This window comes from Silurus aristotelis, assembly GCF_946808225.1.
Source record: "Silurus aristotelis genome assembly, chromosome: 13".
Classification (NCBI taxonomy): Eukaryota; Metazoa; Chordata; class Actinopteri; order Siluriformes; family Siluridae; genus Silurus; species Silurus aristotelis.
The window spans coordinates 5,032,498-5,059,099 of NC_139586.1; the positions used below are offsets into that span (position 1 = coordinate 5,032,498).

The 26,602-nt window shown below is 36.7% G+C and overlaps 2 protein-coding genes across 8 annotated transcripts in view; one reads left to right on the top strand and one right to left on the bottom strand.

The window, feature by feature from the left end:
* Positions 1-5,199: 5,199 nt before the first annotated feature.
* On the bottom strand, positions 5,200-11,479 carry tmem208 (transmembrane protein 208). The gene is made up of 6 exons (XM_083558218.1): positions 11,246-11,479; positions 9,573-9,668; positions 9,446-9,499; positions 8,750-8,886; positions 5,495-5,579; positions 5,200-5,402 (listed from the first exon to the last, which is right to left on the bottom strand). Exons 1-6 carry the CDS (start codon positions 11,249-11,251, stop codon positions 5,265-5,267), a joined length of 516 nt encoding a protein of 171 aa, XP_083414344.1. The 5' UTR covers positions 11,252-11,479; the 3' UTR covers positions 5,200-5,264.
* Positions 11,480-13,628: 2,149 nt separating this feature from the next.
* Positions 13,629-26,602, top strand: part of vps13c (vacuolar protein sorting 13 homolog C) — an 81,971-nt gene continuing 68,997 nt past the window's right edge. For 4 of the 7 annotated variants that reach the window (XM_083558088.1, XM_083558089.1, XM_083558092.1 and 1 more), the window contains exons 1-9: positions 13,648-13,811; positions 21,052-21,095; positions 21,838-21,880; positions 22,968-23,063; positions 24,970-25,071; positions 25,917-26,026; positions 26,121-26,180; positions 26,262-26,321; positions 26,457-26,537. In XM_083558088.1, the coding sequence (XP_083414214.1) occupies positions 13,712-13,811; positions 21,052-21,095; positions 21,838-21,880; positions 22,968-23,063; positions 24,970-25,071; positions 25,917-26,026; positions 26,121-26,180; positions 26,262-26,321; positions 26,457-26,537 (696 nt within the window). In that variant the 5' untranslated portion in view covers positions 13,648-13,711. Of the gene's footprint in view, positions 13,812-21,051; positions 21,096-21,837; positions 21,881-22,967; positions 23,064-24,969; positions 25,072-25,916; positions 26,027-26,120; positions 26,181-26,261; positions 26,322-26,456; positions 26,538-26,602 lie in introns of all 7 variants that reach the window. The other 3 variants (XM_083558090.1, XM_083558094.1, XM_083558091.1) reach the window with 2 other exon arrangements.

The window sequence follows — 26,602 nt, forward strand, 5'->3', positions numbered from 1 at the left end:
CTGTCCACCCACACCACCCTGCCTGCACTCTTTTCTTCACTTCTCTACCTGAACTCCACCTTCTCCACCTCTTCTCCCTGCAACCGCACCACTCCACTGCCCTCCCTCTCATTCACACACATGTGCTCTGTCTTACTCCTACTGACTTTCATTTCCCTTCTCTCCAGCGCGTACCTCCACCTCTCCAGGCTCTTCTCAACATGCTCACTACTTTTACCACAAATCACAAAGTTTGACTTCACATCTTGCGTTATTCATATTAAATAAACAGCAATAGACTGGATTTCTCTTTTTAATTAATTTCAACTATTTTTCTCATTCACATTTACATCCCTATGTAATACCTGGACTGAGTGACCGAGTGAAATATCAAAAATCATTTGTTTAGTTTAAAAAGTCCCAGATAAACTCCATATTTTACTGTGAGACTCAAACCTCTGGATACAATACCAGTTACAGTAACACCAGACAGTATCGACACTTTGATCGATCTGTAATTCCCTGTCTGGCACAAAGGCCAGAGATAATAGTGTTTTCAATTACTTATAGTCTTTAGCAACAGATATATATATATATATATATATATATATATATATATATATATACTGAGCAAAAGTATAAATGCAACATTTGTTTTTGTCCCCATTTTTCATGAGCTAAACTCAAAGATCTAAGTCTTTTTCTATGTACACAAAAGGCCTATTTCTCTCAAATATTGTTCACAAATCTGTCTTAATCTGTGTTAATCCTCCCGCAGTGCAACACATTTCCTTCGCACAGAGTTGATCAGGTTGTTTATTGTGGCCTGTGGAATGTTGGTCCACTTCTCTTCAGCTCATAAAAAATGGGGACAAAAACAATAGTGTTGCGTTTATAATTTTGTTCAATGTATATACAGTGATCCCCCAGAACTCGTGAGGGTTACATTCTAAGACCCCCCGGCCCCTACTGTACCTAAGTGAATTCATCTCGACATTATGCCAGTAAATCGGTTGCTTTTTGATACATCCTCAACAGAAAATGTGAAGTAATGGACATAAATGCTTTATTTATCGATGTTTATGAAATTTGTTTATGTTTATGAAATTTGTTAGTGAAAACAGTTAAAAATGTTATTCCTAACATTCCTGAACGTTCGGTCCCGGTGCAGATTACCCTAAATTTTAAGATGATTCACAACTTGCTGTTAGTTAGGTTACAAATGAGAACCTGCAAATTTTCCAAGCCGCGAGTTTCGAACCACGAATTATCAGTAAATAACTGTACAGTATATGGCCAAAAGGCTGACTTAATTACTTAATTTCATTCAACTTGTATTTGATCCCTAGCCTACAAGTTTATTCGAACAGATAATTCCAAAAGTAGTTCAACATGTTCTAAAAATAATAAACTCTTCTATTATGTATGTAATGAATGTAATGTAACTAAATCCTTCGAACTAGCAGTTATCAACCCCCTAATTAAGAAACCTGAACTTGACCCATGTCAGCTGTCCATCTATAGGCCAATATCAAATCTCCCCTTTGTTTCCTAGATTTTAGAAAAGGTTTTAGCACAGCAGTTATGCTCACATCTACTCAGGAATAACATTTTCGAAATGTACCAGTCGGGATTTATAACAGCACAGAGTTAAAGTGGCTAGTTAAAGCTAGTTAAAGTGGTAAATGACCTGTTATTGGCCTCTGATCAGGGTTTTGTCTCTTTACTTGTTTTGTTTGACCTTAGTGTAGCTTTTTACATCATTGATCACACTATACTGCTTGCTAGACTTGAAAATGTTGTTGGAATAAAGGGAACAGCTCTCTCTTGGCTCAGGTCTTATTTGACTGATCGCTATCAGTTTGTTGATGTAAATTGTTCTCCACACTCTCTGAGGTAAAGTTTGGTGTTCTGCAAGGACCTGTCTTAGGCCCACTGCTTTTCTCTTCATATATGCTGCCTCTTGGTGAAATTATACATAAACATGGTATTTTATTCCATTGCTATGCTGATGATACACAGCTGTATATTTCAGCAAAGCCAGATGAGAGAGATCAGCTTAACAATGTTGAGTGTGTAAAGGAGATTAGACAATGGATCCTCAATAACTTAAGCTTAACTCAGATAAGACAGAAGTACTAGAAGCTAAATTTTTCCGATTATGTAGCATTTCTGGATAGTGATTCTTTCTCATTGTGTACAGCAGTCAAAGACCTTGGTGTGATTATTGACTCTAGCCTTTTCTTTGAAGCTCACGTGAATAATATTACCAGGATCGCCTTCTTTCACCTTAGAAATATTGCTAAAATTAGAAATATGATGTCGTTACAGGATGCAACAAAATCATGCTTTTCATGCTTTTGTTACATCTAGATTAGACTACTGTAATGCTTTACTGTCTGGGTGTGTGAGTAAGTGCATAAATAAGCTTCAGTTAGTTCAGAATAAAGAGTCATCACTAGATCTAGAAAATATGGCCACTGTTTTAATCAGTCTACACTGCTCCCAATTAAATCTCGCATTGATTATAAAATACTACTACTGACGTATAAAGCACTTAATGATCTCGTGCCGCAGTATCTGAGTGAACTTTTGTACCAGTATGATCCCCTATGCTTACTTAGATCAAAAGTTGCAGGCTATTTGTTGGTACCTCAAATAATTATTAAAACCCCACAGTTATGGAACAGCCTTCCAAACAGTGTTCGGGATTCAGACACAGTCTTAGTGTTCAAGTTGAGGCTAAAAACATTAATTAATTCAAGCCTTTAGATTTTTCTTAGGTAAAGGAGCAGATCAAGAGGGATCATGGATATAGTGTTTAGTGAACTGGGATATTTATATGCTGTCATCCCCTCACTTTCACACGTTCACTCAGGTTTGTTGATAGTGGTGTGGTGGGTCGTCTTTTATCCCAAAAATCCCTCATGTCTGTTTTACCTTCTGGCTCTCCCTTTTAATTGTGCTGCCATGGCGAGTCTCGCTGAAGTCCTCAACTGCACAGTGTCCTTTCATACAACAATAGGGATACTTAATAATCCATATCCTTCTTACCCCTCTTCTCTCTCTTTCTCTCCATCTCTCTCTCTCTTTTAAATTAAACATGCTCCCTAGGTTCCAGTGACCAGTGTTCCTGCCCCTCTCCTCTTCTCAGATCTGCCCGCTTCGTCATGGCCTGCCTTTAGATGGTGATTTCTTTAATTGGAGGCAACCCTGTGCAGCTGGGGATGGTTTCTCATCAACGCCCTGGGGATCCATGAAATTACGGAGTAAGAACAGGAGCTTTGAGGATTTGGATTTGGACTGTAGTTAATGTCAACAGTCTGCTACACTGACACAGGACTAATATTTGCACCTGATTACCATCACTGCACACCTCAACATCGTTGAATGGACATTCGGTGCCACCCAGATGAGGATGGGTTTCCTCTTGAGTCTGGTTCCTCTCAAGGTTTCTTCCTTATGCCATCTCAGGGAGTTTCTCCTTGCCACAGTCACCAACGGCTCGCTCATCAGGGACAAACTTACACATAAAGAACATCTTATTCGTTTTTATCACCACAGTATTTGTGTAAAGCTGCTTTGAGACAATGTTCATTGTTATAAGCGCAAAACAAATAAAAATTAATTGGATTGAAATGAATTGATAAGGCTTGTAGTCACCTGACCGTTGCATTCATAAATTATTTTTGAATATCTCCCACTAATAAGCTCCAGTTCTTCTGGGAAGGCTTCCCACTAGATTTGATTGGTGTTCATTCAGCATTAGTGAGGTCAGATACTGATTTTGCATGAGGAGGTTTGTGGTTCAGATTTGTCTGTTGTTTGTTAGGTCCAGAGTCTGATAACATCAGTTCATGAATATTCTTAAAGTGATAATCATAAACAGGCCAGATTTCCTGTATCATCACTACTGCAAGACCATAAAAGTCTCAGTTTATTATTCTGACACTGAATACTGAGATTACTTTTTGTTCTTTATCATTTTTTCCCCTTATCACTTCCTTTTTTATTTCTTTATTTTCTTTATCTTACTTTACAGCATTGCTTATAAACAAATGTGAATGTTCTACAGAATTAAACTCAAAGTCCAAATCTGAACTCCAGTGTTAATCTGTGACACTGTTTGCAAAATTAAAGTCCACAAACAACATTCACCAAATCTTAGACTGGGTAAGTAACAGCTCAAAGCGTGAACTAGTCCCAGGACTTGTGCCCCAGCTGGGGTTCAACGTCAATACAAGACATTCGTAAACAAGATCACTTTCCAATCTACTCTAGCAAGACATATTTTAATGCAGAAATAAGCACGACATGTGTTCCTATTAAAGGTACTGTTAAGTGAAGAGTCAATATTTTGCTGTCAACTTTTTATACAAACAAATGACCCACTTTATTACACAACAGCTTGGTCATCATTGCATGCAGGTAAATTGGATCTGGACCTCAGTGTGTACATCACACATTTTCACTAAATCATGAATCATTTATATTTTTCATATCGGAGAAGGATACTGTAATCGAATAAATGATGTCTTTAATGTATACAGACATTTCCTTCTTACAAATAAATAATGAAAAAGGCCATTCAGTGCAGAAATAAATACACAAATATAAAAAAAATAAATAAATACAGATAAATGTAATTGTAAACACTGGATTTGTAGAAAGAAGGAAAGAAATGCAGCAGTATATTTAGTTCCACATTTCTGGCCCTTTTGATTTGTGTTTTATTTAATAGGAAAAAAAGTAGAGATTATTATGGCCATCCATTTCTGACAGAGGGTCACCAGTGTGTGCTGTAATGTTGACTAATGCTTTAAAAAAAAGTGATCTTTGAATACATACTTTATTTCCCTATCAGTGCTTAAACAAATGAATTATACATTTAAATGCGGTGAGAGCGCTGCATCTTAACCACTAGACCACCAGGGGACCTCCCTGTTTTGTCAAAGATAATAAATATTTTTTTTTTTTTTTTTTTTACATCGTTGGAATAAAATTTGAGTTGTTTTTTTTTTTTATTGTCCATGTTTTTGGTGGTCAACATTTATAACACATACACAGTAAGTGACTCAGTTCTTACCCAGGAAGTGCATATACATTTCATCAACAGTATCTTTGGTGACCCCTGAGCATCAGACTGGAAGAGTGGACAAAAGAGTAAGAATAAAGAAAATGAGAACACTGTGCAAAAAATAAGGAAGAAATTAACTGGACTTCTGTCGCATAAACAAACATTGCTTTATTTCTATAACAGATACAAATAAAAAGTAGCGAAATAACTAAAATCTCTTCATCTGTCGTCTTTCCTGTCTTTTCTGCTTCTTTTCGTTAACCTCCTCCGCAGGTGCAGAAGAATCAGCAGAAAACCAGGGACCTAGAAAATTTGTCCACAATAACTGTGCAGCTCGAGCCGGTGCCTGAATTATGAGAAAACGAAAAAGGAGTGTAAGAAAAGGAAAATTATTTTGTGCTTTAAGTTAAAACGTGACCCACCAAATGAAAGTCTTACCAAAAGCCAGAGGTACCAGAAATAGAAAGAGAGGGTGCTGAGAACCTGAACTATAGCTGTGAGCAGGATAACATCTTTAAGGTGTCTGTAAGGAAATACAAATACATTTTACACACGATCACACATTATAGACAGTAGTGTGTGTATAACTAGGAAAAAAATCTCTTCACATTCTTATAATCCCCAAAATGCATTTGGCCACTGCAGCAAATAGGAAATTAGATTATTGATATTTTACTGTGGATGAACTGAACGTTTAGCTGGTTAAACTATTTGACCACATCTGCTAAAATAATTTTATGAATAACATGCTGTGTTTTATTTGATAGGATTTCTTGCAGCCAAACACTATATTTCGATCCCTGTATGTCCAGTGCATTTAGTATTAATAAAAAGCTCTTGTCTGGATTTCCTCAAAAATCAATAAAAACAAATACATTTTTAAAAGCTTAAAATTATACAAAACACTGCACCAGTAGAGCTCGAGTGATAATAAATCATTGTTGTTATTAATATTTTATTCTTGCCAACTAGTTCCAGGTATTTTGTTGTATCTTCATTGAGCTGAATGTTCAGATCTGAAAGTAATATGGCCACTACATCGCAATAAATTCTTGTAAAATGGAGTTATTAACAATTGTAACTCATGATTAACAGTATGGACTCAGAAGAAATGAATCCTGAATTATTATTTAGTTTAAGAGACTGAACCGAGATAATTATCAGAAGCATGTTTGGCCACCGCAGTCTTATCAGGGCCTAATGAGAACTCGACATCATCGAAAATATGGTTTCCCATATAAACCCCAATCAGGTTTCAGCAGCCATTTCTCACAGCTAGTTTGAGCTACTCTCTAGAAGTGTTCTTTTTCTATTTTCTCATTAATGATAAAGAAAGAAAGAGCTATTTGCAAAATGTCCTTAGACCCCCAAAGATCGCAGTTCGCAGATTTTTTTTTCTGTTTTGCTCTTAGAATTTTCAGGACATCAGTACAAAGAACTACTTTCCACTAGGGAGACTATAGAGACAGGAGAGATGAGATGGTGTCTGTCTGATATAGATACAGATATTGCTGTAAATGCATACAGTTATTTTATTTTTTTTGTAGAGAAAACATATGTAAATAATGTCTGCCAGATGCCACTCGATACAGTCCACAATTTACTCCAACATTTACTCTCTCACAAGGATTAACACATTCACAGGCATGTTTAGGACAGGATTCCCAGGACATGCACAGATTGGAGTGTAGATAAATAGTTCAGAGGAACCAATAATATAGTGCTAATAATGTACAGTACAGTCTGATAAAGCTGGAATTTGACATCTAGAATTTGAAATCTATAGGTTTTTCATAATAGTATATTACTTCAAAATGTACAATATATTTGCAAACTATAGGATTATATAATTGTTGGCTTCACTTCACAAAACTGGTTTTAAAATGTTTAAATTCAATGTTCCTCAACATGGAAACAGAACACATTGACATCTGTAAACAGCATTGCTGCCACACACCTGTCAATCATTGAGGGACAGAACTTTATTTACTCAAACAGCTGGAACTCAAGACTGTTTTACTGGATGTTCAGTCTTTTATTGTCATCATCACAAAAAGTGTGTGGCAGCTTCAGGGTTAGGGTTAGTGTAATCCTTATATACACTTTCGCTCAAAGTGGCCACTAAAACTAGACATCTAGACATACTGCACAATGAATCGTCCAAAACCATCAAATGCACCTTTTGGACCTTTCAACACTTGTCACCAGCAATGTACAAGTATTTGCACAATATACAAAGTTTTCCTTTGTGCAATAATTAAAGTATTTTTGCTCCAGCTTCCCAAAAGTCAACTGGGGTTTAACCTTAAAAACATGACATTTGTAAGCAAGAAAGCAAGATAACTTTCCAATCTATTCTACAGATAATGCACTACAGATAATTCAAAAGTGGAAGCTCGGAGTTTAAGATGTTGGACATCAGTTCAGAAGGTTGTGAGGTCGGATCCCAGAACCGCCAAACTACCACTGTTGAGCCTCTGACCAAGACCGTTGCCTAGCGACTGCTCAGTTATATAAATGGGATAATCGTAAATTCTGGGTAAATGTAAGCTTTAAATCTAAAATATGCTGTGGTGATGTTTGATTCACATCAGAGCCAAAACCTAAAACTAACATCTTAAAACAAATTCAAAATGTCTAATTGATTAGTGTTTATTTCTAAAATGCACATAATGGCTAGTTTGTTTATCATCTGCTTGCATTGAGGCAATAAATCTACCCTCTGCACCACTGGACAGCTTATTATTGATTACTTTTGCAATTGTGTAGATCCTATTACATTTAAAAGCAATGAAAAAGACAATTTGGGCTTAAACATTTGGGAACCCTGCCTCCGATGCTTCTACTCAAGAAGACTGTAGAACCTCAGAGACACTTAATAAAAAATATAATCTTTATATCTTTAATAATCTTTAGCCAAGGAGGAGGTTTATGGAGGCAGATGTAGAGCAGTGGTCCCCAAGTGGGGGAAGTAACATCTCAAAGCGCTTTCCGAACAATAAAGTAAAAAATAAAAATAAATAATAAACAATAGCAATAATAAGAAAAAAAAAAGTAAATAAACACAATACATCACAAAATAAAAGGAAGTGATACGAGCAGATTTCAAAACTCTTAAAGACTCGGCCTGTCTGATCTCAGTAGGAAGAGAATTCCACAGCTTTGGTGCGAGTGAGGAAAAACCTGATCACCCATAGATCATAAACGGGTAGGAGGAACAACCAAAAGACCGGAGATCACACCTTGGAGTGTAGACAGTTAAAAGCCGTGTCAGATAATGAGGTGCAGGACCATGTAGGGTTTTATGGGCCAGAACTAGAATTTTGAAATCAATCGGGAATCTGACAGGGAGGTCAATACAGTGACTCCAAAACTGGAGAAATGCGTTCATCAGACCTGGTCATAGTCAGAATCCGAGCAGCTGAATTTGAATTTGAAAATTTGAAAAAAGAATTGTGAATTTTTTAAAGAGATGGGGCGGAGTCTTGCAATGTTCCTAAAATAAAAAAATGAGGTTTTTATGCTCTGATCGAGAGACTCAAATCTTAAATTTGTTTCAGAAAATCACCCCTAAGCGTTACAGTGTTAAACTACAGTGTCTACAATCACTTGCAATTCTAAACATAGTGAACAATAATTGACTTTTTTTGCATTAATGCAGAATTGCGTCTTTAGTATTTCACCAGCACTCACTCTGCCATGCCCTGCTCCATGTTCAGATCGATTCCTCCGTCCAACAAAGAGCCATTCTCTCCGAATGCTGGTTTAGCCATGGTGGCCATCGATCTGTAGCTGCCTACATACACCAACAGCGCAAACAACAACGGGAACTGGGATAGAAAAAAAAAAAACAAATGTAATTTATTTATTAAAAACTATAAAACAAAGTTAAGCACAGATCATTACATTCAAAAACTTTTTCCCTTCCATTTACATTTATGGCATTTAGCAGGCGCCCTTATCCAGAGCAACTTCCATTCATCTCACTCATAAAACTGAGCAGCTATTGGGGTTAAGGGCCTTGCTCAGGGGCCAAGGAGTGGCAGCTTGGTGTGGCTGGAATTTGAACTCATGACCTTCTAATACTTTAACCCCTAATCTACCACCTCCACATATTGAACTGGCGATGATTTTTTCACCAACACACCTGAGTACTAATCAATAACATGTTCCTATTTTTACCCTCCATCAGGGCTACACATTGGATAAAGGTATGGAGCGAACTCTGAAGAATCTCCAGGATCAGGAGTGTTCGGTTCCATTCAATAAATAAAGCAAAGCTTTCCACACTTGCCACGAAAACCATTTTCTTGTGACAAAATTCTATGGTGTTACAAGCCACAAGTTCTTCATTCTCAGTAAAAGCAAAGCAAACTGGTGTGTACTTACCCATGTCCAAAAGGAGGCGTCACAGAATATAAGATTTACAACTGCATACACGGTCTGGAGCGTAAAAAAAAAAGTTTGTGAGATAAGCGAACTTACGGATCAGTTGAAAAGAACACCGGAGACTTACATTTGCTCCTAGAATGACTCTGGTGTAGAATTTTAGAGTTGCCTTGTTCTCCTCATAGATTTGCTTCTTGCCTTTGGTTCCAACTTTTCCTTTGGGCTGCAGAGTAAAAATACACACACACAAGCGAGTCAGTCCACTTATGTTTTTGTGACTCATGTTTGTGTCCCTGTTCACCAGATAAGAAGCAGCTGTTCAGCAGTAAATCTATCCTTCTTTAGGTTACTTAAGTGTCTGGAGCATCAGCATTTGTAGGTTTGACTTCTTTTTAAGAAATGATACTGTTCCATGTGACAAACTGCCGAGAAAGTGAAGATATCTATAAGTTCTGAAAAGAACATTTGTTAGATGCTGGAGGAGTGCGTGATGCCATCTGTGAAGCACGAAGGATAAAACATTTTGGTCTCGAGGTACAGGATCAATGGAATCTTTTTATCACTCCATTGTGCAGCCTCATATTCTTCCTGTAGAAAGCATCAGACTGCAGACTGAAAACGGGACAATGACCCAAATAAACACACTGTTGTGCAAAACTGATTTGGGGGGAAAAGCAGACAGGTTCTTAGCCAGCACAAGACTCAACAATGTCGTGGGCAGTTAGGAATTAATGGCCGTTAAAACCAATTCAACTTTTAGGTGCTTTAGGAAGCATAGAGTGAAATTTCTGTGGGTTACAAAATAACAGCTGGAGTGTGAAAGGTGTGAAAGGCTGAAAAATCTTTAAATGGAGGATGGACTTGTTGATGTCTTCACTATTTCTACATTCATGTTGTTTCATTAAAAGCATTTTCTGAATGACTCCAAATGTTCGACCCGTGCTCTACACACACACACACACACACACACACACACACACACACACACACACACACACACACGAGGTCAACATTTTGTAGCCACCTGAGCATTGCTTTAATATGTGCTCTTTTACATCCTGATTTGTTTGGCTTCCAGGCTGTCAAAAGTGGCTCCACTCTTCTGAGGCTACATTTTGAAGCATTGCTGCAAGTATCCGTGATCATTCAGGTGCTTATATTAAAGAGGCAAAAAGGTCTGGGGGTCTAATCCCTGTTCCAGTTCATCCTAAAGATTTGTTAGTTCATTGTGGTTGAGGAGATCATTCTTTTATGCAGGACACTCGAGTTCTTCTATTCCAACCCTAACATGCTATGTCTTCACAATACTAACATGTGCACTACCTTTATGTACATTACTGTTCTGTCATATAACCTGTATCCCTATTTAATACTCACACTGTCTATACTGTCTCACATTGTCTGTATTGTCTTGTATAGTCTATTTTGTCTTGTATAGTCTAAGCTGAATGTATAGTTTTTATTTATGTCTGTACTTTGAGAGTCACTAACAGCTGGAACCAAATTCCTTGTGTGTCAACACACTTGGCCAATAAAAGTTGCAGTGAAGGGAGATTTTACAGCAGGGGTTTTAACCACAACAAAGCACCAGAACTAAACTTTATGATATGAATGAATGGATATGCATAATGATCTGCTTTTGAATAATTTACAATAAAGAAAGAATGCAGTGAATTGTGATATTGCTGAGATGGAAGTGGAACTCATCCAGTTTGCACGCACTGATAGCAAAAAAGAAAAAAAGGCATGTGTATGTGTATGTATGTATGTGTGTGTGTGTGTGTGTGTGTGTGTACATACCGCCATTACTCACTATCAGGGTCCAGGGCTGCTCTTACTACAATGCGAGAATATTTGTTGCTTTTGTGCATGTAAATCTGACCAGCGATATTCGCAAATCTGTATTATTGACACATGAAACGAGGGACTTCAAGCAAAAGTTACACATCAGCGAAAACTAAATGCACTTCCGGCGCATGGTGACTACGTCCGCCGCTTCGAAAACACTTGACGCTGTAAAAAAAAGTCGACTGTTATTCTTTAGTGCGCATGCGCACAAGTTCACGCATGCGCCTATATTGTGCACGTTATTTCGCTCGATCATGCATAAAACGTTGTCATTCTATGAAAAACGACACGTCATAGAGCCAGAGGCAAAACACAGCTTTCAGTGGAGATTTCAATGGAAAAATAACTCCTACCTACAGCAATATACAGTGGACAAGTCAACATATCTTATAAATATTTTAGAAGTTCTTTATAAAATAAATAAAACACACCAGAAATATTCTGATAAAGTTTGCAATCTTGAGTCAAAAGAAACCAGTTTCAATGTTATGCCTGGTCTGTATATATATATATATATATATATATATATATATATATATATATATATATATATATATATATATATATGTAGCGAGTTTGACAGGGCAAATTGTGATGGCTAGACGACTGGGTCAGAGCATCTCCAAAACTACAGCTCTTGTGGGGTGTTTTTAGGTCTGCAGTGTTCAGTATCCATCAAAAGTGTTCATACCCACTGGCCACCCAGACTCTAAAGCAATGGAAGAAGGTCATGTGGTCTGATGAGTCCAAACTCACCCTGTTTCAGAGTGATGGGCGAATCAAGGTTAGAAGAGAGGTGGATGAACTGATGCACCCATCATGCATAGTGCCTACTGTACAAGCCTGTGGGGGCGGTGATATGATCTGGGGATGCTGCAGTTGGTCAGGTCTCGGTTCAGAAACATTATGTGCCCAAAGAATGAGGTCAGCTGACTGACTACCTGACCAGATTAGTTCACCAAGGGACTTTTACTTCCCTGATGGCACGAGTATATTCCAAGATGACAATGGCAGTTATTATTATATGGACAAATCATTTGCACTGATCTTCTGTACTTGTTGGTGCTGCAGTGTCACTGTGTCTACTGTCTCTTGTGGGGGTTTTTTGCACTAAATGTCACACACAAATACTTTTCTTTATGTAGTTATTTTTGCTAATGTAGTTCTGTGTTTTGTGTTACTTTTTTGTTAATGAATGTTCTCTGATGTAGCACGTTCATACTGGGGGAATTTGGTTTTGTTTCACTATATGCTGTACTCTGTATGGTTGTAATGACACTGAAAGCCACTTGACACTATGGTCTGATGACCATCAGACATCATTGCAAAAGTTACAAAAGGTTTGTGTTTGTGCCAATAGATTGTATATTTATTTTGCACAAACACAAACCTTGTTGTCATATTGGAATGACAATAAATGTCTTGACTTGAACTTCAAAGCATGGTGTGTCAAGGTTGGAGTGGAAGAACTCGAACATCCTTTACAAAACTCTGACCTTCTTGACCCTCCTCCTGAACATCTTTGGGATGAACTCTTGACAAATCACAGCTGAAGATCAGCATTTGGGAAACTGAGTGCAGAATATTATAGCAGTTTTCTGGGTACCAGTTCCCCTCCTAATCAGGTAATGTAAGTGATCTCATGCAAGATATGTGTGTACTAGACTTAAACTTCATGAACACATGGTGTGTTACGGTTAGAGTGGAAGAAGTGTCCTGCAAGTTTTTAACTCCACTGAACACTTTTGGTATAAACTGGAAAACCGACTGAACCCCAGACCTCTCAGCTAACATCAGTGTCTGATCTCACTAATGCTCTTGTAGCTGAATGATCACTGACATAAGAGTGGAGGTTATTATAACAGAGTGAGAGAGAACAAGACAACACATGGGGATAATTTTTCGATTGCAAGATGCTCATCAGTAGCTCAGAGGTTAAGGCTCTTAGGTACTGATTGAAAGGTGGGGGGTTCAAGCTGCATTATCTTCAACCTACCACTCTTGGGCCCTTTGTTCTCCAGGGGTGCTGTATCATGGCTGACCCCAGTTTCCTGTTGGTGTACACATACTCCCCCTGCCTGAGAAACACACACATCACATCCTGGAATGAATGTAGGGTTACACAGAAAACAGCAGTGTTTTATGGAACAGTTTTCTTTATTACACTTAGTTTAAATTACAGAAAGACAAAAAGGGACTCTACATACCTTTTTGTCTTTCTGTAATAAATAAATTCACCCTCATAATAATAAATGCAGTGTAGATTGGACACATTGCGCATGCGCGTGGGAATCGGGCAGGATTGGGTAACTCCAGACGTGTGAGTGCGTATCGTGTGATGCAGACGGTGTGTGTAGGGTTTGGTTTCACTTCATATAAAGGAGGAAGTGTGTGGTTCTCTCTGCGTCCTGCTTCACCATGGTGTTCGAGTCTGTGCTGAGTGACGTGTTGAACAGGTTTATCGGCGATTATGTGGAAAATCTTGACAAATCACAGCTGAAGATCGGGATTTGGGGTGGTGAGTGCACAGTGTTACAGATCTTACTGACTACCAGATCCACCTGATCAGGTGATGAAAGGGATCATGCAGGATCTTTGTGGTTGCGCTGCAGGTTATTCGCCATGTGGCGCTGATGTTTTCACCTGTAGATTTACGCGGTGTTCCTGAGATGATCAGATGTCATTGTGTGTTTTTCAACGCCACCAGTGCTGCCAGTTTGTGTCTGTGTGTTACTTTGTGTGTGTGTGTGTGTGTGTGTGTGTGTGTGTGTGTGTGTGTGTGTGTGTGTTTGTCAGTGCTGTCAGTGTGTGCGTTTCTGTGTGTCCATCAGTGTGTTTGTCAGTGCTGTCAGTGTGTGTGTCAGTGCTGTCAGTGTGTGTGTCAGTGCTGTCAGTGTGTGTGTCAGTGCTGTCAGTGTGTGTGTCAGTGCTGTCAGTGTGTGTGTCAGTGCTGTCAGTGTGTGTGTCAGTGCTGTCAGTGTGTGTGTCAGTGCTGTCAGTGTGTGTGTCAGTGCTGTCAGTGTGTCCATCAGTGTGTTTGTCAGTGCTGTTAGTGTGTTTGTCAGTGCTGCTAGTGTGTGTCAGTGCTGTTAGTGTGTGTCAGTGCTGTTAGTGTGTGTGTGTCCATCAGTTTGTTTGTCAGTGCTGTTAGTGTCCCCATCAGTGTGTTTGTCAGTGCTGTTAGTGTGTGTCAGTGCTGTTAGTGTGTGTATTTGTCAGTGCTGTCAGTGTGTTTGTCAGTGCTGTCAGTGTGTTTCAGTGCGGTCAGTGTGTGTGTGTGTGTGTCGGTGTGTGTTTTGTCTGTGTGTATCCATCAGTGTGTTTGTCTGTGTGTTTGTGTGTGTGTGTGTGTGTGTGTTGCCTGTGTGTGTCTCTCAGTGTGTATTAGTCAGAGCTGTCAGTTTAAGTCAATTAAATTCAGTTTTTATTTGTGTAGCACTTTTAACAATAGACAGTGTCCCAAAGCAGCTTTACAGGGATAAATACATTACAAATATACATTTTAAATGTATAAACGAGTTTATAGGTCGATCACTAATGAGTGAGTGGCAACGGTGGCAAGAAAAAACTTCCTGAGATGGTATGAGGAAGAAATCTTGAGAGAAAAAAGACTCAAAAGTGAACCCGAATCCTCCTGTGGGCCAGTGTGTGTTTGTCAGTAAAACTATTTATTCTTCAGATTAACTGTGCACATAAATGCGTTTGGTTTGCAGGGCTCTTTAAGGAGGGAAGTATGTCATATTTAAATGGGTAATATTTTGCTCATATGTACTGCCTGTGTCACTGATCAGTTGCAGTAGTTTGTTTTGGTGTGATAGTTTGAGTCATACTGGAATCTCATATTCGGTTAACTGCAATAAGCAAATTCTCTTTTCCGAGTGGAATATGATCGAATATTGTCAAAATAAAAGTCTCTTAGCAGTACTAATACCATTAATACCACTTCTACTATTTACACTACTAATTCTCCTATAACTACTACCACTTCTACTACTACTACTGCTAATACTAATAGTGTTTATGCTTGTGTAAAATGTAATCGTTATGAACAAAATGCAGACATTACAGTAGAGACAGGTATAAAAATAGGTGAATTAATTATTATTTCAAGTTATAGACTTCCATAGATTCGTTTTCAAACAACTGCAAATCGGTAGAACCGTTGATAAAAAAAATCTGTCAACGCCACTGTCTCTAAACCATACAACATCGCAGGTCTCACCACAGTCCTATAAACTTTACCTTTCACGCTTGCAGATACCCTTCTATCACAAATCACTCCTGCTATTAATCTTCTCCACCCACTCCACCCTGCCTGCACTGTTTTCTTCACTTCTCTAACACACTCTCCATTACTTTGCCCTGTTGACCCCAGGTACCTGAATTCCTCCAACTTTTCCACCTCTTCTCCCTGCACCCGCACCACTCCACTGCCCACCCTCTCATTCACACACATGTACACTTTTACCACAAATCACAATATCATAGTCCACAGAGACTTCTGTCTGACCTTTTCTGTCAACCTGTCTATTACCACTGCAAACAGGAAAGGGCTCAGAGCCAATCCTTGATGCAGACCCACCTCCACTTTAAACCAGTCTGTCATTCTGCACACTTTACTGCTATCACACTGTCCTTATACATGTCCTAAAATATAAAACATATTTTACGGCATAATTTGTAAATGTTCTTTTATAGTAGGGATGTCTTCAGTATTAATCTACAATGTTGAAAATGATAAAAATAAAGAAAAAAAAAACACTGAAGGAGAAGGTGTGTCTCTTACCTTTTATTGATTATGTCTATACAAACACCCATCTACAAAAGTATTAAACCAATTCTGTTGTTTTTGCTATCCACTCAAGACATTTGTGTTTGAATATTAGTAAATACTCCAGCTAATATTTGCATTTAGATGTGGTAAACAACTTTGTATGTGACACCATCGGTTGCAGACCACCCACCCACCCACGCAGCTTCATTTTGTTGTTTGTATACAAGGGTTTATCTCTTCAGGGTCTTCATTGGGAGGTGAAATGCTGATCTCACTGTTGAATGGTTCTATGCACTTATGAACTTCTGCTGCTGCTACCATCATGATTTCCATTAGTGATAAAGATCAGTGAACCTGTTCCAGAAGCCATTGTTGCTTCATCGCTGTATTTTTTTTAAGTCTGGACTTCTAAATCTTACATGAGTGATGAGTGGTTTACATCTTCTAATATGGCCTCTGGTTTCTGTGATCAGCTGCTATTGTTTTCTTTGGGCAACCTGTCTGCTAGTAAATCAGTGTGTTGCCAGTAACAAACAATGGCGAGGTTTTGACTCTCTCCTATTGGTGGTTCCTTTTTTAAAGAGAATTGTACATGTACTGTAGTGAAAAACTCAACAAAAATTGTGAATTACTTGTCATAAATGTTTTATTTACTACTTTGAATGAATAATACAATAATAAAATAGTTTTTCAAACATTTTTATGTAATTTACTAGTACAAACTCTCACAAACTATCAGATGTTTCACGAGTTACTCTTAGTCTGGTTCCAAATAGAAAGTCGCGAAGTATCGAGGTCGCGAGTATCGAGGTTCCACTGTATTCATTTTTAATTTGCAACATTTGCATTTTTAATTTGGAGGATATTGGATATTTAATTAGTAAGTAAATATCACACACCTTTCATCTGTTATGTGATTACAATTGACATCTAAATATTATTATAATCACATAGTTATTCTGTATCTAGAGCATGGCTCAGTGTTCTCAGTGCTTAGTTAATTCTTTCAGATTTGTTTTCTTTATCATGTCATTATGTGCTCATCTTTTCCAACCAGGTTGCTATAACACAAAGGATTAGTTGTTATAATATAATGATGCCATGATATTGTTAGACAATTAATTATATATAATACCTACTTAGTCCCTAACATACAGTAATCATCTTTCACCTAAGCAATTGGTGTATTATGCGGTTGTACATTTAGTGCTACAAATAAATGATAAATTCAGGTTCTAACATTTTCATGTTTCATGTCATGTAGTTAAAAAATAATTAGAATAAAATAATTTAATCAGTTTGTATAAGCATTAGTTAGAATAGCTTCCATTTCATGATTCTTATACAGCAACACTGAACTGGAATTTGGTTATTAGCAATGTGATAGATTTGACACTTTTTTGCACATTATTATAATATAAATTATAAAAAACAAATATAAAAACCCAAATGTCTGAATATGAAAATAATTTTACTGTAGTTAGAGACCCAATACTACACAGTTTCTTCAAATCAAAACGCTTTGTTTCCACACTCTAATTACTCTAATTACTCTAATTCCACACTCTAATTACTCTAATTTTTTCCTACATTAACTTTTTTCTGTTAAGTGACATAAAAATTATCTAGCAAATATCAAAGGGCCATGTAGCCACACCTGGGTTCCCTCCTGTTTCCAACACTTAAAGCAGTGAACAGAATTCAGATAATAATGAAATACATCAAAATTCTTGACATAAACCCTAAAGATTTATTGGTAATTTATTATTCATTTGATGGCACTCTCACCGCTGCGACCCGGGTTTGATCCCCGGTCAGTTAACCAACCCCAGGCACTCTTAGTGCCGGTCCCAAGCCCGGATAAATGGGCAGGGTTGCGTTAGGAAGTAACGCAATGTGCCAAATCAAACATGCGGATGATCCTCTGATGGAAGAAGCCGAAAGGAAGTTTATTATTCATTTGAAACGGCCTTTCACATACACGCCCAGGTTAGATCAATTCTGACTCTGGTGAAACAACATGCTACAATGCAGCATTTAGCAAGTACTTTTAGAAAAAATATATATTTGGGGGATACTTTGTTTAACATTTTCATCATGACAAAATCTTGCAAAATTCATACCTTTATAAGAAGGATTAGCTAGCTAAATATGAGAACAATAAAGAGAAATTTATATTATATTATTATATATATTATTTATAGAATTAAAACAATGTAATTGTTGAAATTCTGACTGGGTGTACATACTGTATAGCTATTTGAGTGTATTAGAATGTTGGCCTCTTCACTCAGTCGGATGTACCGACTTGTAAGTAGGGCTGGGCGATAAATTTTATCGATTAACCCGAATGTGTAGTTTACATCGATCTGTTTTAATAAAAATCGGTTTTCTCTTCAATATCCGCCGAAACCCTCTGGGCTCCCATAGTTTCGAACGAACTCAGCCCCGCCTCCCGCGCGTTTGCCACAGAGATACACAAACAACATGGCAGCGAGCAGAGAAGAACTCGTTCCCAAGAAAAGTTAAGCAGCCGCATGTTGAAAATACACGATTAAGCAGCCGCACTGTGTTTAGTGTTGCGCGTCCAATCGTACACTTACGGTACGGGTGGTGGAAGCGACCAAAATACATGTAAAGACGCTTCAGAACGGCGTTTCCGTTAAGAAACAAAAAATTTAGATCATTTAAATCCCCATATTCAGACAGTCTTAAACAGTGATTTTACTGTGGAGCTTTTAAGAAAAGTAAAGGCAAAATTACTTCAAGCATCACTGCATTTTTAACCATGTTCCACATTCAAACACTCATAAAACATTTTTCTTTATAGTTTTGCTCAATCTTTCAAATTTTTTTTATTGACAGTGTCCCTGTCTCTTTAATTTTATCTCATTTTACTGTGGTGTTTTGGAGAAAAGTAAAGGCAAAATCACTCAAAACCTCAGGTGCATTTTCAATCATGTTCCACATTTAAACACTCATAAAAAAATTTTCTTTGCTCATTTTATGTTATGTTACGTTCTATTTTTACAATTTACAAAGGCAGGGCCGCCAGCTTGTATTTTTGGCTTGTTGTTTCTGATTGCACTTTAACCCAAAGTGGGTTATAATCCCAGAAGGGTAAATAAACTTTATTTAATAAAGTTAAAACTTTAAAAAAAAAAAAAAAAGTCATATGCATACTGATTTTAAGCAGGGGAAAAAAATCGATTTTAAATCGTAAATCTGATTTTTTGTGAAAAAATCGGGGATTTTTTTTTTAAGCCATATCGCCCAGCCCTACTTGTAAGTTTAATTGTCAGTCAATATAGCTGACAAGCTAAAGCGTAATGATTACTGTGATAACACCAATCCATCCATCCATCCATCCATCCATCCATCCATCCATCCATCTGTAAGTGGACAGGTATTGCATTTTAGTCTAAACCTTGAACTGACTCAGCACTCAGTTCCAAGATAAAGACTCTCAGCCAATGATCATGTCTAGGAAAAGTTGTGCTCTTGCCGTATTGTTCAGTTTGCATGGTCTTACCATGTTACCAAATGGACCACCACAATAACAAAAAGGATACTGATCATAGAAAAATGCTATAATAAAAGAATGATTCTCTAGCCTATCCATTTTATTATGTAGATCAGGGGTTTTCAACCGGTGGTCCGCGGCCACCTGGTGGTCCGCGGCGGCATTGCATGTGGTCCGTGACAGCCTACATAATTTCACTATTAAAATAACTTTTTTCCATAATTTATTTTTCCAAACATTTCCAGAATATTTGCACATTAGTGGGAAAACTGAATTTAATGAAAATATCTAAAATATTTAAACTGACACAGGATAGGCTAGCTTTGCACCGATCAGGCCTATGCTTTGCTAACGTTGTGTTTTGCGTCATATACGTACACATTCATCTTGCGCGCGAAATAGACCAGCATCTCGGAGTTAAGAAAACACATTATTCAAGTTTTATTGAATAGACGCTTAATAGTTTTGGTAAATTTAAATTTGGAGTGGAGCTGTTAGCTAACGTTTCTAACTAAGGTGAAGTTTGCTAGTCAGCACCAGCATGGATCGCTTTTTACAATAGTGGGCCGCGGATTACTTGTTAGTCAGAATGGTGGTCCCTGGGACAGAACCAGTTGAAAACCCCTGATGTAGATGATAAATAGATCCACAAATGTGAACATACCATACAGAGCTATCCGTAGCCTGTAATTGGCCACAATTAATACCAATACATAATGATTTACAAATTTCAAATAGAATGTTAAACAAAACTGTCATTTAAATGTACTCTTTAATGTGCAGAGCCTTTCAAAAGTTTGGAAAGTTTGGTTCTTGAGAGACACGTGCATGTTCTTTTTGTTTCTATTTAACAAACAAGGTAAATTAACAGTATGAAGATTTTCTTTGAAAAATCCTCCCTTAGCATGAATAAAAGCTGTTCCTCCAATGGTGCCCTACAGTTTCAACCACAGTGTAACAAACAACCCACTGCCCAGGCCCAATCGACTGACTAAAAGTCCACTTGCTCTGGCAAACTGAAAGAAATTCAACACAGTCAAAGACAAGCTCTTTTTTAAACGTTTGGTCTCTTATCTCCTAAGCCACTGTTAAGTCCATAAGGATTTAGCAGAGGTGTGGCGTATATCAAACACTGAAAGGTTTTGGCTGATTTTCACATCAGACAACAATCACTTTTTCTTTGATCTCCTGTTTACTGTAATCTTCTGTATGCCAACATGCAGAATAAAATCACGACAGACTTCTAAACGTGAGCTGTGTTTTACACTAACCACAAAAACTGATTTTTTCCTTGCTATAGTCGCCACCGGCTCGCTCATCAGGGACAAACTTATAAAGAACATCTTATTCATTTTTATCACCACATTATCTGTGTAAAGCTGCTTTGAGACAATGTTCATTGTTAAAAGCGCAATACAAATAAAAATGAAATGAATTGAACTTTTAATACCTTTTTTTTAGGTGATGTGGTTCTGGAAAACCTACGAGTAAAGGAGAACACTTTGGTAGGTAAAATTTCATGAACATCTTTATACATTTAAAAATAAATGTGTTTGTAAAACAATTAAAAATTTATTTTAAATTTAGCATTCTAAACTACTTAAAACATGGTGGTGTGCATGCTAACGCATTACGCATGTTTGCGCTATTTCTAACACCTGGATTTCATTCCTTGTGCATGCAAATAAGTGTCATAATATTAGCTACAAGTACTTACATCTTCTGTTCATTTGATTGTTTTGTCTTTGTGCACTTTCCGGACATACATCCTGACATCTTATGATACTGTATCTTGTGTCTATTGTCAGAGGTAGTTTTTTTTTTCTTCAAAAGCTGTGAGAAAAACCAGTTCTTTTTTATTTATGTTTTTTCATTAGCTTATACTTTTCATTATTGCTTATTCTAGTTCATTAGCTTATACTTGTGTACACTTCAGCTGGATGTTATAGCACGTATTGTCTTTGTAGCCAATTGAATTTGTGCACTCGTGCACAAAGAAGATTTCCAGCTGCTAGACACCACACATGGGGATTTTACTCTGTTCAAAGAACCTGTATTTTTTTTACAAGCTAGTGTTTGTGTGTTTATGTCACCACCCTTTCTAAATTCAGATTACCAGGATTTTTATGTTAATTTGTATTATTTTAGTTTAATAGTGTTTCAACAATATAAGCAAGCATTATATTATTAACTTTAGTATATAATCTATTAGTAACATACTAACTTGTTAAAAATGTTGTTTTTCAGAGTGAACTGGATGTACCATTTAAAGTGAAGGCTGGGCAAATTGGTAATATTCATTTTTCTTTTTTAATGTGCTTATAAAAAACACAGTCGTATCCCATTTATAGCCTTAAAGTGATACATTTATAATCAAACCTAACTGTCAACCTGGTTTTATTAATTTCTTTAATTATTGCTTAAATAATATTCCTTTATTTATATTTGCATCCATGTGATCATGTAGTTGTAATGTAATGTCATTTTAAGATCCTCTTAAATGTGGAAAAACCCTTTTATGTTCATGCAGATTCTTTGGGAAAAAAATATTTAACGCAATCTTACTCCGATAAGTACACTTATATTTTATCACTGATTTGTGAATATTGCAAGATCTTTGGTTTAGATACCACAATATACAGAGTGTTAATATTTGTATGATAAAAAAAGAAGGTCAAGTCAATCTTTAACAAAGCCACATTTCACAATTATTGGCTTCCTTGGAAATACTTATGGACAATGTAATTCAATCTCATTTATTTTTAACTTTTTTTAAGTGATCTGAGTGTTTATTGACTGTATTAACTGGGTTTTAAAGATTTAGTTGGCACATATAAGTAGACAAATTCCATTATTTATTTTTTACCATGATAATAAATAAGACATTTAAAACAACACGAGATGATGATGATGTTGATGATGATGATGATGAGAATGTATAAACAGGCAAATATTCCTTTAAATATATTAGTTGGAGATTTTCAAGTCAGTCCCATGATAGTGTACTATTTTCAATTGAATTCAGCTTGATTGTATTCGTGTAGCGTATTTTAACACATTTTCATAAAGCAGCTTAACAGAATTTCATGGATTATGAATTTAAATTGTAGCATCATAAATTGGTCCCTAGGGAGGAAAAACTCCCTGAGATAGTAGGATGAAAAATATTTGAGAGAATGCACTAAAAACAATTTTAAATGTGGAGGTGCCAATAGAGTTGGTGTGATAAAACGAATTAGTTTCATGAAAAAAGACCTGAGTGTATCAGTGTATACAAGTGCATTAGGTTGCTGCGTTATTTTTTATTAGCAAACCCTGACATTTGTTTTAAGAATGCCATTAATCATTTTTACTACGGTTTCGAAATGTTTTTCCAGGCAAGCTAACTCTCAAAATCCCCTGGAAGAATCTCTACAGCGAAGCAGTGGTTGCTACATTGGATGGTCTTTATCTCCTTGTTGTTCCTGAAGCAAGTGAGTTTTTATGCTCTTTTACTAAGTCCAGCACAAATCACTGTTTGTCTTAGTGTACAAATATTCATTTGTAAATATTACATGAATGGTATCACATGGTATGGGGTGGAATGTTTTCCTCTGTTTCACTTTAGTACAATGGACTATGTGTTACAAGCTTTGTCTTCTTAAATAAATGACCTTAGTACAGTGTAAATACCTGATATTATGTTTCAAACATAATACGTAATACGTGACAGTAGGCAGGACTCAGGTGCTTACAGGGAGTCAGGGCCGAATCTGTTTTATCTTAGTTCAGCCTTGTGCTTTTCCCATATTTGATTTGCTCATAATTTGAAAAATGGGCTTTGAAAAAAAGATTTTTTTCCTCAAAACAGAAAAACACAGGTATCTGCAACAGTAGGTTTGCTTTACTAGTAGATATGTAAATGTGTAGCTTTAGGCAGAGAATATTTCAATAATATAAAAAACACCCAGATAATCCAAAAGCCTAAGCAGGTCAGCAAACAGCAAATCATATAGAATACATAAAAACCAGCAATCACCAAACCAGCAAATATAAAATAAATTCTCATTCTGTTGATGTACAGTACCAGTCAAAATTTGAACAAATCTTTATTTTTTTGTTGTCAGCATTGTATATTAATACTGAAGCCATTGAAATTATGATAGAGGAAATATGGAATAATGTAGTCAACAAAAATGTGTTAAATATCCCAAAATGTTTTATATTTTCGATTCTTCAAAATAGCCTCATTTTCTGTGATGACGGATTTGCACACTTTAGGTATTCTCTAAGTCAGACACATGAGGTAGTCACCTGCAAATGTTCAATACTATCTTGATCTTGATTGAGTTCCAAGAGGTGTTGAGTGCTTGTTGGCTGTTTTTCCTTCACTTTCCAGTCCAACTCATCCAGATCATCTCAATTGGATTAGATCAGGTGAATGTGGAGGCCAGGCCATCTGATGCAGCACTCTATTACTTTCCTTCTTAAACAAATAGCTTTTACATAAACTGGAGGTGTGTTTGGGAAAACAAATTATGGTCCCACATAGGGCTGCAACTAACGATTAATTTGATAATCGATTAATCAGGTGATTATTTAATTTAATTATTTTGAATAATCAAGTAATCAATTAATCATATTTAAAAAAGAAATTGTAATTTTAAAAGAAATTGTTAGAATGTACAATAAATGTTTAACAACCTGCCCTGAACTAAAACACTCCTAACAAATATATTTGTAAAAAAAAATGCTCTTGGTTTCTAAATGCATGATTTTATACAGTGTACTGCTACTATTTTATTGGCTAACTGAATAATGGCATGAATAAGGTGTCCAGTAAGCATTTTTTTTTTTATGCTTTTAGGACTGCAACTAACGATTATTTTGATATTTGATTAGCAATAATTTTTTTCCGATTAATCAATTAATCGGATAAAAAAAAAAAAGTTTTTAATAAAATGTTTTGCTCATTATAACTATACAAAAACTCTAATTCAGGAAATTTATGTAAAAAGTTGTACTGAAAAAAAAAAATGCAAAAGCCACATATTGAGTTGAACTATCTTTAATTTAGACATTATAAAGCTTATAGTGGCTGCTTGTTGAGGAGTGTATTGGGGATTTCTCCTTTAAAAAATTAACTCATGCTGGGTTGCTTCTTTCTGTAAAAACAACAAAAGAAACAGTTCAGCATTTGGGTATGCAGGGTGAAGCAATTTGTGTATATTTTTTCACCTACCTTTTAATTTAGGGGTTTTTGTCTCTGCTGTTTCAGTTATACTTTTTTACCATCTTTGTCTATTACCGAACAATCAAATGCCTCAGTGTACTTTGACAGGGCTAGTAGTGAATTCTGTTCATTCAAAAAGCAATATAAATTTTTGTTTTGTTTTGAAGCAATCAAGTACGATGCAGCTAAAGAAGAGAAGCATCTCCAGGAGGCTAAACAGAAGGAGCTTCAGCGCATTGAGGAGGCCTTGCTGCTGGTGGCACGCAGAGGTAAATAACTAATCTAATAGCGTTGTTGTAAATGTTTTTATTGCTATATGTTAAAAATCCATTTGTTATGTTGAATATTGTTGACTAATTTGTCCAGATTCTGCCTCAAGCTAATCTTGTTCTTAAATGGTGAATTGGGTAGTAAACCATTGTTCGTTTTAGTATCTGCTGATCTCACATCTATTTCCTAACTATGACTTTGTTAATCCCTTACTCTCTAATGCTAACAACTGTGTATTTATTTGCTTCATGCTTTGCGTGGCTGGTTGCAGACTCTCAAGTGGGAGAGTTTGTGTTTAATCTGGAGAGTTATGTGTATAAGGACACATGTGGTACGTACAGAACCACACTTCTATCGAGAGATTAGACGCGTATATGTGTATGTACAGAAGTGATTCCTAGGTTTGGATTCACATAGCTGAATAAAATACATCCTTTTCTATGTACATTTAATTAAATAATAATTAAACACATCGGGCCAATGCGAGTGCTCGTTCAGTGCTTAGTTTGTTTGCAGAATTTGTGTGTGTGCTTTATTTTTCTATGTCTTTTGTGTTTGTATGATCTTTTCTCTCTGCTGTTTTGACTGTTTTCTCTTTCTCAATGCTTCACTCTTTAAGACAAAGGACATAAACCTAAAAATCACAAAAAACACTTAAGGATGTATAAAAAGCATGAACAAAAAACAGGTAGGTGATTGGTGTTTTGTGCTGGTGACCTCTGTAGCACAACATTATCTAGTTGCTTGTGGCCTGTTTGACTGAGTGCCAGTCCTGCATGACTAAGATTGCTACAGGTTAGAATGATAATTAATTTTAGTAACTCAAAGTAAACTCCTATTGTAGAGAAACGTCCGGATGAGAAGAAAGACACGTTTTCTGAGAAACTGTTCACCCAGATAATCAAAAACCTTCAGGTCAAGATCAGCAGCATTCACATCAGATACGAGGACGATGTAAGTATCCTTTTGGTGTAGATGTTTCGGTGTGTTGGATGTGATGTCTGTATTAATGCAATGTTTTAATCTGATACATTTCTATACAAATCAGGTTTCAGACCCTCAGAAACCTCTTTCCGTGGGGGTGACTCTATCCGAACTCAGCCTACAGGTCATATCTCACCCAAACCAACATGCATACTTTATTATTCTTATACAATTTGAATGATATGCAACAATTGTATTCCTGCAGACAGCAGATGAGAACTGGAGGACATGTATTTTAAACGAAGCTGTCAAAATTATCTACAAGGTAATCTACTGTCTGGTTTTCAGATTAATTTGCAACTGTTAGGAATGATTTTTTTGCATTATGTTAAGTGTGTGTGTGTGTGTGTGTGTGTGTGTGTGTGTGTGTGTGTGTGTGTGTGTGTGTGTGTGTTTTTAGCTGGGACGTTTGGAGTGTCTGTGTGCCTACTGGAATGTTAACAGTCCTATGTTCTACAGAGACCCTTGGGAGAAGATTGTGGTAATGTCTTTTTCTACCTTCCCTTTGGCTGTCTGTGTTACTGAAGTTTCTTTACTTCTGCAGAG